Source organism: Podarcis erhardii (genome assembly GCF_964252035.2).
Source record: "Podarcis erhardii genome assembly, chromosome: 6".
Classification (NCBI taxonomy): domain Eukaryota; kingdom Metazoa; phylum Chordata; class Lepidosauria; order Squamata; family Lacertidae; genus Podarcis; species Podarcis erhardii.
In genome coordinates, this window is record NC_138510.1 from 41,651,731 (window position 1) to 41,669,395 (window position 17,665).

The 17,665-nt window shown below is 44.5% G+C and overlaps 1 protein-coding gene across 5 annotated transcripts in view; it reads right to left on the reverse strand.

The window, feature by feature from the left end:
- The window catches only part of CDK18 (cyclin dependent kinase 18), an 87,546-nt gene that overhangs the window by 6,951 nt on the left and 62,930 nt on the right, over positions 1–17,665 (reverse strand). For 2 of the 5 annotated variants that reach the window (XM_081865254.1, XM_081865257.1), the window contains 11 exons: positions 11,873–12,012; positions 9,945–10,070; positions 7,447–7,503; positions 6,597–6,711; positions 5,980–6,074; positions 5,049–5,111; positions 4,091–4,214; positions 2,969–3,089; positions 2,350–2,447; positions 1,482–1,587; positions 914–956 (listed from right to left, as the gene is read on the reverse strand). In XM_081865254.1, coding sequence (XP_081721380.1) covers positions 914–956; positions 1,482–1,587; positions 2,350–2,447; positions 2,969–3,089; positions 4,091–4,214; positions 5,049–5,111; positions 5,980–6,074; positions 6,597–6,711; positions 7,447–7,503; positions 9,945–10,070; positions 11,873–12,012 — 1,088 coding nt within the window. Of the gene's footprint in view, positions 1–913; positions 957–1,481; positions 1,588–2,349; positions 2,448–2,968; positions 3,090–4,090; positions 4,215–5,048; positions 5,112–5,979; positions 6,075–6,596; positions 6,712–7,446; positions 7,504–9,944; positions 10,071–11,872; positions 12,013–13,042; positions 13,199–17,665 lie in introns of those variants that run through there. The other 3 variants (XM_081865258.1, XM_081865256.1, XM_081865255.1) reach the window with 3 other exon arrangements.

The following is a 17,665-nucleotide window of genomic DNA, read 5'->3' on the forward strand; positions in this document are numbered from 1 at the left end:
TCTGCACTTGCTCAAATTTTGGTGTATGATTCCCTGCCCAAAAAATGCGCCGCAAAATGCACACCAATTTAGGATACAATACATTTAGAAATGTGTACATTGAGAGAAAACACATTGTATTTTGTGATAAAACAAGTAACTGTATATGGATTTTCACTTGGGTTTTAAATGCAAAAGAGACACAATAATAGCATCAAAGAATTATAGAGCTGGAAGGGGCAATAAGGGTCATCTAGTCTAAGCCCCTGCAATGCAGGAATCATTTTGCCCAACGTAGGGCTCAAACCCAGGACCATGAGATTAAGAGTCTCATGGTATAAAAGTACTATAGAATCTTAGAGTTGGAAGGGACCCAAGGGTCATCTAGTCCAACCTCCTGCAATGCAGGAATCTCAGCTGAAGCATCCATGACAGATGGCCATATAAACAAACAAATAAGTAAATACATCTCTCTCACAAATCATCAAAAATATTATTATTTACACTGGCAAAGATATCCACACTTTGATGTGAAACTTCATTCATTTATCTATGGCACTCCAAGCCATTGTCTGTATGAGGTAAGAAAGGGGACATAATCTGTATCTTAAAGCTTTTTAAAAACCATCCCCATGTAACCTTTTATACCCTTGAAAAGAAGCAGGCACAATATGCCTTTGTCAGAAATATCAAGACTCATAGAAGCAGATGGACACTTGAAACAATTCCCTCAGTAGAATGTTTGCAGCTGTCATTGGGAGGTTCTGCCCTGTGCACCTAGATACTCCCTGTTAAGCCATTAAGTGGGAGAACCACTAAAATTGGTACTTAGCCATCACCACCATCCTGGACAATAAGCAGCTGCAGCAGCAAAGTATATGTTGGATGAAGCATGGAATCTTTGGTATCTGGCTCAGCAACTGAAGCCACCTACCAGGAGGAGACTCATCAGAAGGTCGATTCCTTCTGTGTCCAGTCTGCAAGAGAAGAAAGGAGCTTGGGAGGCAATTGGCTATTGTCAAGGGCAGTACACTTGGGACACGTGTACACCAGAACATATGAAGAAAAGCTGTGGAACGTCTAGAAAATACTAGTCCACAGCTGGCAATTTAAGTTCTTTCCTGGGGAAGAGGCAACTCAACAAGTTGGACATAGATGCTGCTTGCAGAATGCTGATGCCACCTAGTGGCAGCCCCAGAAAGACCAAAACAAAGAAGGATGCAGGCAAAGATTTCATGGACCTCCCCACTTCCCTAAAATAAAGAAGATGGGGATGGTGTATACTGAGAAAAAGAAGAACTGTTGATCATATGTTGATCGTAATGCAGATTATTGATATACTATTCCACACAATTAACAGAGATTGTTCAGTCACCCTTGCTTGTTTTGTGTGCATGTTTATCCAGTGAAAAACAAGAACTGGTGCTTTCCTTCCCCTAGTATTTTCCAGCAGCAGAAGCCCATTAAGAAGTCTGTCCTGCCTTTTAAGGCCATTGTCCTACCTTGGTGCATGGTTTATCAATGGCTGGGCTCGATACTGTGTGAAATTATATGCCTTGAATTCCTCATTGGATGTGATGCCCGGCCAAGATTCTTCTGTAGGGGTTCCTGCAGGAAATAGGCTTAGTTGCACATTTACTGTATCCACATGGAGCATTGCACAAGATGGAATCCAATATCTGGCATTTAGAATTTAGAATCATGAAAAACTCAACTTTAGCTGAACACAGAGGGAGGGAAATCCATCCACCCACAGACACAAAGCCCTTTTCACGGTAGAAGAACACTGAGAAACACACTTGCTGTTAAAAGACTCAGAAACCAAATGGAGTGTTGGGCTGTTAGAACACAGGAGGATGCCTGATGCTGAGTCACTGAGCTTATTTAGCCCACTGTTGTATAATCTGACTGGGCTTCTCTAGCCCTGCTGTCTCAGACCCTTTTAAACTGAAAATGATGGGTAAGAAACTTGAGACTTTGGGCATTTATACCCCACCTTTCCTAGGAGCTAAAGGTGTTTCACACACTTCTCTCCCTCCACATTTTATCACCAGGACAACCTTGTGAGGTGATTTGACCAAGGTCATCCAGTGAGCTTCATGGCTGAGTGGAAATCTGAACCCTGGTCTCCCTGGATGTGCTCTTAAACGAAATCAGAACAAAACAAAATAAAACATTGGATGCATATTTAAATTATGAAAACATCATTGACAGAGATTTGTTTTGGGGGCTGTGCATTCTTTCACCAGCCAAATAACCCTGCTAGTTCACACGTAGCTGTAAAAGGCTACAGTTTTTTTTGTACTCTTCTATTCATTCCACCCTCCTCACCAGTCCACATCAAGAAATAGAGAATTACAAAGGACTCACCCAATGTCCTGAATATTAAATGCAGCTCTTCTTTCACGGTCGATCCTGGAAACATGGGGCGTCCTGTGACCATTTCATAGTGTATGCAACCCACACCCCTACCACAGACCAAAAAGAGATACAAGAACATGAAGCAATCAGGTCCTTCAGAACATCCTATTCTCTGCCAAGTTTTCCTCTCATTGCTTCAGTCTCTGCAGAAAAAGCAGGAGGACCACTAAGATGTTTTGTAGAAGACAATATGAGAGGCAGGAACTGTTTCTTCCCCCCATCACCTTTCCCACTAAACTAATCAGTAGAGAAAAGAAGGACTTCAGGAACATGAAGGAACAAGCCATGAGAAACTGTCTGTAACTGGGATGGAGAACCTATAGCTCTCTAAATGATACTGGAGACCAACTCCCACCAGACCCAGCCAGCATGGCCAATGGTCAGGAATGATGAGTGCTGGCATCCAGCCAAACATCTGTAAAGTACCAGGTCCCACATTCCTCCTGAATAGTGTTAAACACTGAAAAGGCTCTGGAAGCAATATGGAGAAGGCAAACTGGGAGAAAAAAGTCACAATGGAGAGAATTATTGTACCCACCCTTTCCCAAACACAGACCCCTTGGCTCACCACATGTCAATGGGAGTGGAGTATTCTGTGGATCCTAGTAGGACATCAGGAGGCCGATACCACAATGTGACCACTTCATTGGAATATGTTTTTGTTGGGACAGATTTGGCTCTGGCTAGACCTAAGGGTGGAAGGGAAGTCAGTGAGATGCAATCCTGTGGTTTGCGACTACCAGTTTCATCCTAACAGTATGTGTGAGGGACAGTGAGTCCCCAGAAAAGGCGTGGGCTTTAGCAGGTACCACACTATCTACCATGATTCCAACAGTGGCCCTAGAGAGTGGCTGGGAGTATTTTATTAAAGAATCAAGAGAAAAATACAATGGGCTGAGCTCGGAAAAATCAATTTCGTGATTGCTGAGCAGGCATTGCATAATTGTATAACCTATAAGAGCAATAATGGAAATTGTTCCTTGGATTTGGAAAGTAAACACAGCAGTCCAACAGGATTCATGGAGCATCACAAATTGCAATGCTTTGCTAATGTTGGTCATATATTCCACAAGCGCTGTTGAGAGCTGCACAGAGGGGCAAAGCATGAAGGATCAGAATATTTGGAAAACAAGTTGCCAGTAGCACAATCCTAGACAAGTCTAATAAAAAGGGGGTCTCACTGAGTTGAGCTGAGCTTACGCTGAGGTGACTATGTATAGGATTGCAGCCTAAAGATGCTTTTTGTGTGTGTGTGTGTGTGTGTGTGTGTGTGTGTGTGGAGTTTCATATGGTTTCTAAGCCATAATGTATAAAGCACCACATGAACAAATAATTGAAAGTCTGTGTTTGGCAAACATCTTCACTCCATTTAAAACTTGTTGCATGTAAATTAGAAGTGGGGTGGGGGGCAGTAGTGGTAGAAGTCCCCCAATATAATTTCCCCACAATCTGAAAATGTAGGAGCACCTAAGCCAGGGATAGGGAACTTGGTGTCCTCCAGAGGTTGCCGAATCACAGCTCCCTTCCTCCCAAGACCATTGGCCATGCTGGCTGGGGCAGATGGAAGCTGCAGTCCAAAAACATCTGGCAGGCCACAGGTTGGTCCTTCTCCTCCCTGACATAGTACCCTCCTATTCAAAACAGAGCTGAAATTTGTGCTGGCATTTCCCCAGCTTACCTCCTAACTTACCAAAATCTGCAAGTTTCAGTTCCCCTTTCCCATTAATGAGCAGATTCTGTGGTTTGAGATCTCTGTGTAGGATCTTAAGCTGGTGGCAGTAGGACAAACCACGCAGCAGCTGGAACATGAAGATCTTGGAACCACAGTGAAAGAAGAGGGGAGAGAAAGCAGTTAGAGATACTTTAATGGTAGACTCTGCTCTGTGGGGAATTAAGGCATGAGATACCATTCCTGAAAGAGATGGAAAATCCTCTAACTTGGCAGTGGGGGAACCTGCATAATTTGGCCCACCAGACCTCCAGTCTCAGAGCTGGCTCACCCATGAGGCTAGGTGAGGCAGCCACCTCAGGCAGCATCCCTCTTGGGGTGTCACCCTTGTTCTGCTGCCTCTAGGGGCCAAGAAGGACTAGTGGCAAAGCTCTGTGGAATGCCTCCCCTCCTGCTGAGTCAGTGAGAGGGGAAGTGTTCTGCCACTCAGCTTTGCCACCTGGTTGGGGGGGCTTTGCACCAGCTTCTGCTTAAGGGAGGAGGGGATCTGGAAAGGACCTGGCAGTGGAGATTCATTATGGAGCATGCACACGCCCCCCATCATGGGGGTGACAGCAGGGCGTTTCACTGGAGGTGCCGAAACACCTTGGGCTGTCCGAGTCTGGTCTAGCCCACAAGGACATTCTGGGCAAGTCACACACACCTGCCACTCAACTGCCATCAGGTGTGGGACAGGTAAAGCTGTGACTACAGAGGAACAAGCAGAAACACATCCTCAATTGTGTACCCTCAATTGTTCCTTTCCTGCGCCTGACATAGGTCACCATGTGACTAAAGGGTGGGCAACCCTGCCCACTTACCAATGGGGCCCATGAGGGGTTGGCACTTCAAGGGGATTCCTACCCCTGCTCTGACTTGAGAGCCTACCAATCATTTTACAGAAGAGGAAGCCCTGCACCCATCCACCCTGTTCACTCACCTTCACATTGTGCATGCTCATCAGATTCCCACAGTTATCCAGGTACTGCTTCAGGTCACTGTCCTGCAAAGACAAGCATGTCCTGAGAGGCCCCAGTTGCCTTGAAGACCAAGGCCCCCGAAGTGACCAAACATGTAGTGGCAACAAAAAAATGCAAGTCAAATAGTATTTCCCAGCAGTTTTGAAGCAGGGTGGACGCTCGAAGTGAACTGTCTCCTCTGGCTCATACACAGATCAAAACTACACAACCTTTCCAGATGTATCTGTTTTATTCTATGAATGCATACTAGTAGATTGCTACAGCAAGAGATTCGAAGTCACTATCCTAATCAACATAGCTAGGTCAGATTCAGTCCAAGTATTTTGTCCCTTAACTGGCACGTATGTTGTGGAGAATTTCCAGGTTTCCTGAACTCAAACCACATTTTGTTCTGAGAAAACACACACACTTTTCTATTGCAAGTTAAGGAAAATCCTCTTCACACCTAGCTAGGGGCAAGCCCCACCAAATCCAATGGGACCTGCATGGTGTTCCACCTGGAATATTGGTAAGCAATTGTGGCCGCAGAACATTTTTTTTTTTTAACCAGTGTGTTACATGGAGACCACATTTTCTGCAAGATGCTGCTGTTGGGGGGCGGGGAACCTTCAGACTAACCAATGACCCTGAACATAGGAGGCTGCCTTTTACCTTTGGTCAAACTATCTCAGTACTGCCTGCATTGACTGGCAGCAGCTCCCCAGGGTTTCAAGTTAAGGAGATACCTGGCCCTACCTGGAGATGCCAGAAATAGAACCTGTGATCTTCTGCATGTGAACCAGATGCTCTACCACTGAACTACAGCCCTTCCCTTACTGCCCAAATAACACTTGCGCTGCAGACAAGCCTGGACCAGCCAGCCTCTCCGTAAGACAGAAGGTCCTGACTCACCAGAAACTCAAAGACAAGAGTTAGGGAGCATTTCGTGTGAATGATATCATGGAGGGTCACAATGTTCGCATGCTTGAGGTTCTTCAGCAAGGAAACTGCAAGGCAGAGAGACATCAGTCACAAGGGTGTGTGGGTGGGGTGTACACCATGCGCTAAAATCTCAGGCCTGGGGACTGAAGGCAGACTACTAGGCCTCTCTCTGTGGCCCTCAAGCCTCCCCTCAGGCCACAACTCCCTAGCCAGACCCCACTCCAGCCCTGTTTCTCACACTCAGTGAGTGTGTCTGTCTGCCTGGAATGTGCCCTTGAACTCTGATAATGTTTCTTGCTTGCCTGGATGGAGGGCGGGGGTCTGTGAGTGTGGGTAGAAAGTACCCTATTGTGCAAGGTAAAATTTACATTTGTTACCTCACCCACTCTGGCATCTGGCTTAGGCACCCCCCCCGGCATGTGGCCCCCACTGTCAGTATTTCCATTGCTACTATTGCAGGTTCACATGATCGGATGTTTCCATTCCTTATCATGTTTGTGTATAAGCAAGGCAAGTGTGTGTGGAAATAGCATTGCCTGATGTTTCTCCGTATGTTTACATTTTGGAAAATGAACCCTGCTCCTCACCTTCCCGTATAGCTGTGCAGGGGGCCCCTTCCTCGTGCTCTAATCGGATCTCCTTCAGGGCAACCAAGTTTTTGGTGAGCTTGCTGCGCCCTTTAAAGACAGTGGCATAGGTGCCCTGAGAGGAAGAAGCCAAGAAAAGTAAGCAGCTCACTAACAAACCCCACAACAAACCCCACTCATTACTCCCTACATAAAACAGCATTATTCTGGTTCTGTTGAACTAGATTAGATCTCTGTAGCACCCCTGCTTAATTTGGATTAAAAATGACTCCTTTGCAGTCTTCTTCCAAACAATAATCTTCAGATGGGCTTCATCTGATTTAAAACTTTGTCTCTTTTGGGTTGTCAAACTAGATTTATTTCTTGTCATGCTTCTTTGAGAAGCATTTGCTGGTAAATATATGCTTAATAATCTGCATCAAATGATCTGAAATTAGTTTTAAAAAAGAAGAGGTTTATTTCAGCACGGAGGAAGCATTCATCCTAGTCCGTATTATAGGACACTGAACAGAACCAAATTGTTTCCTTATGCTGTTGATCCCTTGCAAAACTTTTAAAAAATTCTATTCACAACTCAAGGAGCAAGTTTAAATGCAGGTAAGGAACCTGGTGTCTCTCCTGATATTATTGGACTCCAACTCCCATCAGCCTCAGCAAGCAAGGTCAAGGTTCAGGGATGATAGGAGTCAAGGCCCAGGAACATCTGGAGAGCAAAAGGTCCCCTAGCTCCATTTTAAATCTATAAAGCCCTTAACACATCAAGACTGGCTCCCAAAGTGGATGACAACAGTTAAAAATCTATCACAAAGACACAACATGAGAGTAGAATGATGACAGAACTTATTCTTACCTCCCCTAGCTTCTCCAGTTTAACATAGGTTTCCATCTTTCCAAACCCAATGTCTGACTGTCATGAAAAAGGAAGAAGTGTCAATACAAAAGATCACATTCTCTTCCTTAGGAAACTTACTGATGGTCACATTCGGCAAAGCAGTTCTTGCCTGCAATACATTTGGTGGAGAGGAAGGGGACAAAAAAATCAAGGCAGGTCCTTGAACACACAGTTAAACACCTTGTATGAGCTACTTTTTGCAAAAGTGAAATCATCGGCCAGTCACTGGGAACAGTCCTCCTCAGTTGTTACTCCTGGACACACAAGGACAAAAGTGTGGTGAGGGATGGGGGCAGAGAATGCACCATGGCCTTGTCCTCAACATTTCCTGGTGTCTCCCCCTACACTTCCAACCCTTGGTTGATTAGTGCAAATGTCTGAAGGAGGCTTGTATGTTTGTTTGCCTGAACAGGTTTACAAGCCTCCTTGTGACTAGGAATCCTGATAACCCAATCATGAGGAGACACCTAAACACATTCAGGCGAAATGTGCTCACAACCTCCCTTCAGCACAGTGGTTGGAGTGGAGTGGGCACACTGGAGACGTTGCAGGCAGGGTCAGCCTCCATCCCCTCTACACCCTTTTGCCCAGGGCTGAAGAGGGCTGGGGGTCTGAAGAAACCGAAGGATTCTTGCTTCTCTCCCCATAGTGCTGGTACATAATATATTCAGTGAAATCGCTTTCTTCACTTGGGGTGTGTTGCAAAAGGAAAACTTCCAATTGCTTTCATTTCTCACACTTCTCCATCAGTCTGCCAGATTGTTCTGTTCAGAGAGCTGTTTAAGCTGCCTAATTGGGTCTTCCCTTCCCATTATACAAGATTCCCTTGTGTAATGCCTTTCGATCCTGGCTCAGCATTGACCCGGGGTCAGGAGAACCAGGTCAATACCCCCAACCTCTTCCACCAACACCTCATATGGCCCTGAATAAGCAGTCAAATGTTGTTCACATCCCATGTACTCTATTCTTGCTGAATATCAATAGGGCTAATAATGCCTCCTGTTAAACGTTGCATATTTGGCCTGCATTTTACTGTGTGAACATGGCGTTTGAATGTACATACCATTTGTAAACATGATGGAGTAACAGGATTAAACCTTCTGTGGTGATAAGAGGCTTTTCAAAGCAAGTATTAATGCTACTTAGGTCATGTCTTGCCTTTTAAGCATGATATTATTCAGCACTAGGTGGTGGTAAAGAGACAGCCACCTTTGCAGAAAAGGACCCATGGGATTCAATAAATATTTCATTTGCAGCTCAATAGGGAAAACTTGTGAATGGGCTGCATCTGAAGCAATTTAGGATCATGAATTAATCAGCGGTTCTCGCTCAGTATTTCAGGTGTTTTCTTCAAGCTCAGCGCCTAAATACTGGGGGCAGGGAACGTGAACAAGATTCTAGCCATGGGATTTAGATCGATCGATCACACTGCAACTTAAAACACACAGCGGCTGTGAGTGTGGAAAGCAGAGAAAGAAAGCAATTCAGGGGAGCTGCTTTTGCTAAAGAAACAGGGTGGTAAGCACGCTTTTAAAGTGTGTGCTTAAAGCGACACATAGCTTGTCCCTTTTCCTGGAATCAGCTACCAGTATTTCAACACAATGCACTTCTGACATACTTCTCTGGCACTCCTAAACACCTCCAAGTAATGCTTAGGACTGGGTTGCAATGCATTTTAGAAACCTTGGAGATGTTACATGATCCCCACACAAAAAGCGCCCCTCTCCCTGCTTTTCTGCCTCCAGCTCAACAAGCTTCTTGGCCTGATCAGTTGCAGGTTTAAAATGAATCTTACAACTATGATTCCTGCTGGATCTAAAGGGTCAACCACACACAAACTCTGAAAACAGGTTGCAACCTGCACAGCCATAACCCAGGCAGGACTGGCCAGAGGTGGAGTGAGGTGGAGAGGAAAAAAACCAAACGTTTTCCATATTTTAAGCAGGAATACTTCTATTTGTGTGTGAAAATGATAATAAGGCTGCAGACAAAGCAAAGAGGCTTTAACATGATCCAATGTTTCACAAAAGTAACAGCCCTACATTTGTGAGTTTCAAAGAAGCACACATTGTTAATTTATGAGGTTATTGATATTTATGGGACATTTGCTTCAGCTGCATATATTTTATTCAAGAGACAAACAACACTGCACAAGTAAATGGGAAGCCCTGAGATATAAGGTTTCGTTCTTCTTTCCTCCTTAGAGTTCTGAGTTCCAACCCCACCTCTTCTTGGGGGAAAATAAAGAGCTACTTGCTGGCCTTAGTTGCCCAGAGAAATTGGAATAATTGAACAGCACACATTTCCAATGCAGTTTCAGTACTGAAGTAGGTGTTTGCCCTGGTTTAGGCCCATCACACTTGAGCTGTTTCATATGTGCAAGTGCACGAGGGCAAAGTTCTGCTGCGTTGCATGAACTTGCATGTTCTGAACCCCTGTCAAATAGTGGGACTCACAAGAGAAGCCCGTCGAGACATCCTGCTAAGAGGCTTTGAAATCTCTGGACTTTCCATCTCTAGTTTCTGGAGGAACTCTGGGGGAAGGCGAATATCCATGGGCAGAGAGAGGCGCTTGCTGACGTCCTGTGGAGAAGAGCAGCACAGAATTAGTTCCCAAGGCCTCCTAGCCATCCAAAAGAATTCTGGTGGTCACAGCCCTAATGCTGTATGTCCCACAACAACCCTTTCATCTTCTGATCATTCGGACGCATATAACCGTTGTAGCGCTAGCATTTGAAGGGTGGGAGAAATACAATTAAAGGCAACTACATTGCCCTGTTTATCTGTTTCACTTCTTCAAACCATTCTCTAGCCTCAAACTGATAGTGAAGATGAGGCAGGAGAGCAAGGCTTTAATTTTGAGCAAGTGGTATGTGTGTTCTCTTAAAAATGCATGAATTCAAGCATTTCTGCCATGTGGTGTGACTTAATCTCTAAATACAGTGGTACCTCAGGTTACATACGCTTCAGGTTACATACGCTTCAGGTTACAGACTCCGCTAACCCAGAAATAATACCTCGGGTTAAGAACTTTGCTTCAGGATGAGAACAGAAATCATGCTCCGGCGGCGCGGCAGCAGCAGCAGGAGGCCCCATTAGCTAAGGTGGTGCTTCAGGTTAAGAACAGACCTCCAGAACGAATTAAGTACTTAACCCGAGGTACCACTGTACTGGGTCTCAACTTTGTCTGGAGCTAATGCTCATGTCCTCTCACAAAGAAGTGATTCCCCCATCTATGGGTGTAGGAGAAATAATTGTTGCTTCTCAGTAGGCAGACCATGGCATTTTGCATATGCTTTAAAGGCACACTTTTGTGTACAAATCGAATTCAAATTCTGATGCTGGGGGGGGGGGGCGGAATTGTAGCTTGCAAATTCAAGAAGTCACTAGCCTCTACTGGCAGAGACATGTTCCCCGGAAAAGTAACTCCCAAGTTCCCCAAGGTCACATAATGTACTTTGCCAACGCTGACCACTTTACGGGAACATCCTTGAACAGGCACTCATGCAGCCATTTCAAAGCTATTTCAAAGTTTCGTAAGAAGAATCCCTACACTGAGTAAAGCACACACATCTTGAAGACTAATTGAATACACTAATCTGGGGAAGTACACAAAGATGGGGGAAGGGGCCATCAACTTTGTTCCAGTGTTGTTGTTGTTGTTGTTGTTGTTGTTGTTGTTGTTGTTGTTGTTATTGTTATATATTAGATTTGTATATCGCCCAAATCTTTTGGGAGCTGAAAAGTAGGGTATAAGTATATTAAAATAAATAAAATAAATTTCAATTGCAACACTAGTTCTTTTCTGATATGAACAGACCACTCATTCTCAAAGGCAGATTCTTGGTTGACTCTGATTCTCAAACAGTCAGCATCCTGTTGCATTTAAAAGGGGACCATAAACATAATATCTATTACAGCTAGAGCCAATTTTTTTCCAAATTTTTCTGAGAATACACCTGATGACATTTCATAAAGCATTTCAAGAATTCTTTTCCTTTTTCTCAGCCTCCTAGAAAAAGAAGGCCACTTTGCGTAATTCCCCCCTGCCCCATTATTATTTTTTGTGGCAGCTGCCATCTCAGCTCCACAATGTCCTGGAACACTGGCATTGTGGGGGATGTAGAATGATGGCCAGGCTGCCACTACGACAAAAAAAGAGGAAAGAGTCTATGCAACTTGTCATTGCTAACGGTGAGTGCCATGCCCGGGAAACTGCTGGAGAATTTCTTTTCCCTCTGGAGAAACTGTGTGAAATGGCACCCCACCTACTCAGTTTCTGTGCCCACAAATAGGGTGGAGAATTTCAAGAGGCCATTTGTACACAAGTCTAATTTCTAACATTCCATACAGATTCCCTGTGGCACTCTGCAACTGCGTATCACCTCCATTGAAAACCGACGCTGGTTGCCATTTCGGTAACGCACAGCGGTTGGGGACGGGCCTTCCAAAGGCGAAGTGGAGCTGGGCTGCGTCTGGATGTCCCTGTTCAGATGACTCAGATGCAGGCGCCCTTGTGCCATATCTGATGAGAATAGAAAAGCAGATAGCAATTGATCAGATGATTCCACAGACTGTCAACACTTTGGACAGTTTGGAGTCACTGCTGAGAGGAATGAAGGCAAACAAAGTGACCTTTTTGCTCTAACCTTTTTAATCCGTTCTATCCTGAGCACTTAGGACACTTAACTATACTTTCGACTTAACACTATACATTATTTAAGAAATTTACAGCTGGAAAAAAACTTAACTAGTTAAATCCATCTTCCAGGTTAAGCACTACCTTGCATCTGGATACTGCAGCTCACAGAGACTTGGTCATTTACATGACCTTCTAGCACTTTTATTAGTTCCCAAATGGCACCCGTAAGAAAGGACAGCCCCAAACTTGCCAGAAGTCTTCACCTGCTGCTTCCATTTCAATGAGCACACACATGAAGCAACAACCAATTGCCATTTCCTATCATACGTTGTTTCAGCAAACAGACACCCATATTCTATACTCATCAGAGGTGACTGCACACATGGTCTCCCAAAGCAAAAAATAATGCCCATATAAGAAACCATGCGGGACGCGGGTGGCGCTGTGGGTTAAACCACAGAGCCTAGGACTTGCCAATCAGAAGGTCGGCAGTTCGAATCCCCACGACGGGGTGAGCTCCCGTTGCTCGGTCCCTGCTCCTGCCCACCTAGCAGTTCGAAAGAACGTCAAAGTGCAAGTAGATAAATAGGTACCACTCCGGCGGGAAGGTAAACTGTGTTTCCGTGCGCTGCTCTGGTTCACCAGAAGCGGCTTAGTCATGCTGGCCACATGACCTGGAAGCTGTACACTGGCTCCCTTGGCCAATAAAGCGAGATGAGCGCCGCAACCCCAGAGTCGGTCACAACTGGACCTAATGGTCAGGGGTCCCTTTACCTTTAGCTTTAAGAAACTATAGGAGTGAAGCAGCCCTCAGACATAACTGAAAGAGGGACTCAAAAGGCTTTGAGTGGCAGAGAAGCCTGAAACATTTTATAAAAAATTCCCCATGTTTGTAGCTTAACGCAGCTCTTACCAATTTTATTTTATAATTTTTTGTATATGGCATACTAGTAAATTAAGCTGCTATTCCGAAAGCACAGATCTGTTTCTGGTTGCTGTGCTACATGGAGTTCCCCCTACCCAACCCAAGACTAAAAGAGGCCAGGATAGAATCCCCACAGCCCCACATTCTGTTTCGTGCTGGAATGTTGGCAACTATTATGAAGTAAACATCATGCCTCATGTTATGAGTGCTAAGTGCCAAAGTGTTCAATTCTCCAATTTCCCTACTGATTAGTGAATCTTAGGCTATATGCACACCCCGTTCCATTTTTCTGGGTGACCTAGAAATGCCATAACCATTCGGGGGTACACTTTGAAGGAGTGGCACACCAATGTCCCAGTTTCAGAACTGCTCCATCCACTATAAGTGGGGTGTGTGTTCTATCCAGGTGTTAACTTAAGGACCCAGGCTCATTGAAAGTGTCCTAAAAACTTCCACTAAACCTCCCACATAGAGCACACTAGCCAGTAGCAATGATGGTGTGAAGGCCCAAATGTATTTTAATGTGCCACACCAAACAGGAAGGATTGTCACAAGCCTTCTCCCCAGAAGAAGATGGTCGCAAACTGCTGTGCATGAGGGAACTGGTCTAGATAATGCTTGTGTTTTCCCCAGGTTTGATTCCCCCCCCCCAGGCTATTGAGAGTGACATTTGTCATATCAAAGGTCCCTAATTCTAGTCGGCAGCTACGGCAAAATATGGCAGCTGTGAAAAGAGACCTTTGGGGAGGATGCAGTGTGGTGTAGTGGTTGGAGTGTTGGACAAGGACCCACCCTTGCACTAGTCACCATCTCTCAGCCTAACATATATCAGTGAAGGTGGTGAATGTCCCATGTGAGTGTCTGGAGGCGGTTGGAGGATGGATGGTGGCTAATGAATTGAGGCTGAATCCTGACAAGACAGAAGTACTGTTTTGGGGGTACAGGGGGCGAGCGGGTGTGGGGGACTCCCTGTTCCTAAATGGTGTAACTGTGTCCCTGAAGGACCAGGTGCGCAGCCTGGGAGTCATTTTGGACTCTCAGCTGTCCATGGAGGCACAGGTCAATTCTGTGTCCAGGGCAGCTGTCTACCAGCTCCACCTGGTACGCTGGCTGAGACCCTACCTGCCTGTGGACACTCTCGCCAAAGTGGTGCATGCTCTGGTTATCTCCTACTTGGACTACTGCAATGCGCTCTACATGGGGCTGCCTTTGAAGGTGACTCAAACTACAACTAATTGAGAATGCAGCAGCTAGACTGGAGACTGGGAGCAGCCACCGAGACCATATGACCCCGGTCATGAAAGACCTACATTGGCTCCCAGTACAAGCACCATTCAAAGTGTTGGTGCTGACCTTTAATTCCTAAATGGCCTTGGCTCAGTATACCTGAAGGAGCGTCTCCATCCCCATCGTTCAGCTCAGACTCTGAGGTCCAGCACCAAGAGCCTTCTGGTGGCCCCCTCACTGCAAGAAGTGAGATTACAGGGAACCAGGCAGCGGGCCTTCTCGGTTGTGGTGCCCACCCTGTGGAATGCTCTCCCATCAGATGTCATGGAAATAAACAACTATCTGACTTTTAGAAGACACCTGAAGGCAGCCCTGTATCAGGAATTTTTTGATGTCTGATATTTTACAATTTTTTATATATGCTGTAAGCCACCCAGAGTGGCTGGGGAAACCCAGCCAAATGGATGGGGTATAATAATAATAACAATAATAATAATCAGCTTAGTGAGGACAAAATAGGGAGTGGGAGAGCCACATACACCACTTTCAGCCTCTTGGCATAAAGGTGGGGGAAATATTATATATATTATATTATATATATTATATTAATATATTAAATATTATATATATATAGTGCCTACCCTTAAGCTTTCAACTGGTTCTGCTGCTTTGAGAAACGACCCTTTAAGACTACAATCCTGTAACCCGTAAACCCCATTTAACTCAATAGGACTTATTTCTGAGTAGGCATGCATAGGATAGTGCTGTAAAACATTTAAATGACCTCTTCTCTTGAGAGCACAGCTCTGAAGTGTTGTTGAGTCACAAATGGAAAATGAAATATGAACAAAGAAGGTTCAGAAGTCCTCTGTGGAAAGCTACTTCTCTCTGGCTTGTGGTTCTATGCTCCGCACTTAAGCTTGATAGGGCTTGTGATGAATGACAGGTTGCTTGGAGGCTCTGGAGCTCAAAGGCCCAGGACAGCGGTTCACAAGTTCAGTGCAGGTCACCCAGAAACCCATGAAATAAAACCCTGTGAATTTGCAGAGGCATTATTTCTAGGATAGGCATGCAAATAAATGAACTGTTTGCTAATTATCATCTTTCTGGACAGAGATGTAGCATTTAATGAGAACTCAGCCCTGCTTCCTGCCCATTTCCTTCGCCCTTCCATATGGCAGAAACTGGGCTCTTTTGACAAAGGATACAAAAGATGGATGCAGAAGCATCATGCATGAAACACAATCAAACAAGACTGAATTTGGCAGTGTGAACTGATTACATAAGCCCTTTGCGGAGGTAGGCAACGTTGTCCATGCTGAAAAAATGGTCATGGGAAAAATGGAAAAAGAAATTACCTACATAATTTTAACCTAAGTCAGATTTCAAACACAGTTAGGAGCCAGCATGGCAGAAAGATGCAAATCATCCCCTTGTTTCTGATCTGCCAAGTGACACTGCTAAATGGCTCCTTCCAATTTCTGCACTTCAGTTCTCTCTCCCTGTAAGCTGTATATGGAGCTGCACGTGGACTTTTGCATATGCATCCTGCCATATTCCGTCCACACTAGTGGGCATAAGAAAGCTTAGCCTTTTCCCTGACAGCTGAAGTTCTGTTGAGCAGGAAAGTACCGTAATCATGCACCTAAGCCATCTCTTAAGGATTCTTTAGCTGTGATTCCTGCATGGCAGGGGATCGGAAGAGATGATCCTTGTGGTCCTTTCCAACTCTACACTTCTATGATAAAGCACACCATTTTAGCTTTTTTAAAAATATTTTTTAATCATTTTATAAAATTCGTGTTAAAAAGCTGTCGTGTTAAAAAGCTATCGTGTTAAAACCCTTCTTGTTTAAAAGCTATCGTGCAAATGTTTTTATATATAGATGAAAAAGCATTCTAGTGCAAATTTAAATGCTGACTATTATTATAAAAGCAAACAAACAAGTATGCTGCAGAAATGCTGCCAACAGGGAAAAAGGTGTGTTGAAGTGGCATGGTGATACGATTCAATTGCCTGAAACATGACTGCACACATCAAAGCCATGCTTCTCAAAAAGAGACAGAAGAGAAGCAGGAACCTGTTGAGATTGTGCTGCTTCTTCCATTCCTTCTAAAAAAACCCAAATTTTGTAAACTCTCAAAAGAAGCAGGAGAGGCAGGGCTAAAAGGTAGGGGAGTATTTATTTATTTAAGGGATTTCTTACTCACCCTTCACCACAAGGTCCCGAGGCATGTTACAACCATTATAATTATACCATATTAAAAGCCAATGAAACACTTGAAAACAAACCCAGGAGTGCACATCAGGCAATTGTGGTGGTTTCATAAAAGACTTAACCATAAAGGGCTAGGATAAAGCGGTGTGTCTACAGCAAAGGATGGAAACTATATAATGAAGTTACTTAACAGACATATACTTTGGTGGTAGGGGTAGACTGTGAATTTGCTAGCTTCTGGGGCATATGCCAAGGCTGCTTTGAGAAACATTACAGTCAATACTAACTGCTGTTTCACTACCAAGCATTTCAAAGTATGACGTTACCATGAAAATTAATCTAGGCCTCCCGTGTGCTCACTGCTCTGAAAGATGTTCACTTGCAAAAGGCTGTCCTGGTCATTTTGCCACAAAGCAGTGGGAAGTAGGGCAGTGAGAACACTTCTCACCATTCCTGCAATGATAACATAATCAGAAGGACAGATGAAATGGATAGGGATGGGATCACTGCCAGGAACAGAAAAGCAGAATTGATCACTAGTCCAAACTGGAAATCTCTTATGTACCCAAACCCCCTTCCAGCTGCATCTGCTCTGTGTGCTTTATTCATCACAGGAAATGCAGTCTATGAGCATGAAAAGGCCAAATATCAGCAGGTGGACTTCTAAGCAAACTAAAATACAATGTTGAGCTGCCCAAGGCATGTTCCCTCGCACTCTTCCCCACTTACTGCTGGGTTACAGCTGACAGTCTCACCAGCTGAGAACTACCCTACATGGCAAACATTGATTTCACTGCGTTCATTTCAGTCTACTTGGACAGTTGTACGATTTGCTCACTAACCAATGAACTTGTACACGCTGCATGGATCAAAACAGCTGCCTGTATTGAACAATTGCAGGGATGAAAAACTGCAGATGGAACTTCTTCAAAGCGTCAATATTTCCTGGCCATCATTGATAAGTGAACCCTTTCCCGAATACTGGTTTGGTGTGGCCCAAAATGCTTCCCCAAAATGGTCTCCCATATGGACCTTATAGATTTGCAAATGGGGAGAAAATTTGGGAGAGCCATTTCATTTCTGCCCTAGTGCAAATCTATTGTAGGGATGTTTAATGACATACAGGCATTCAGATGGATAAAGAAATAAACTCAGAATTAACACAT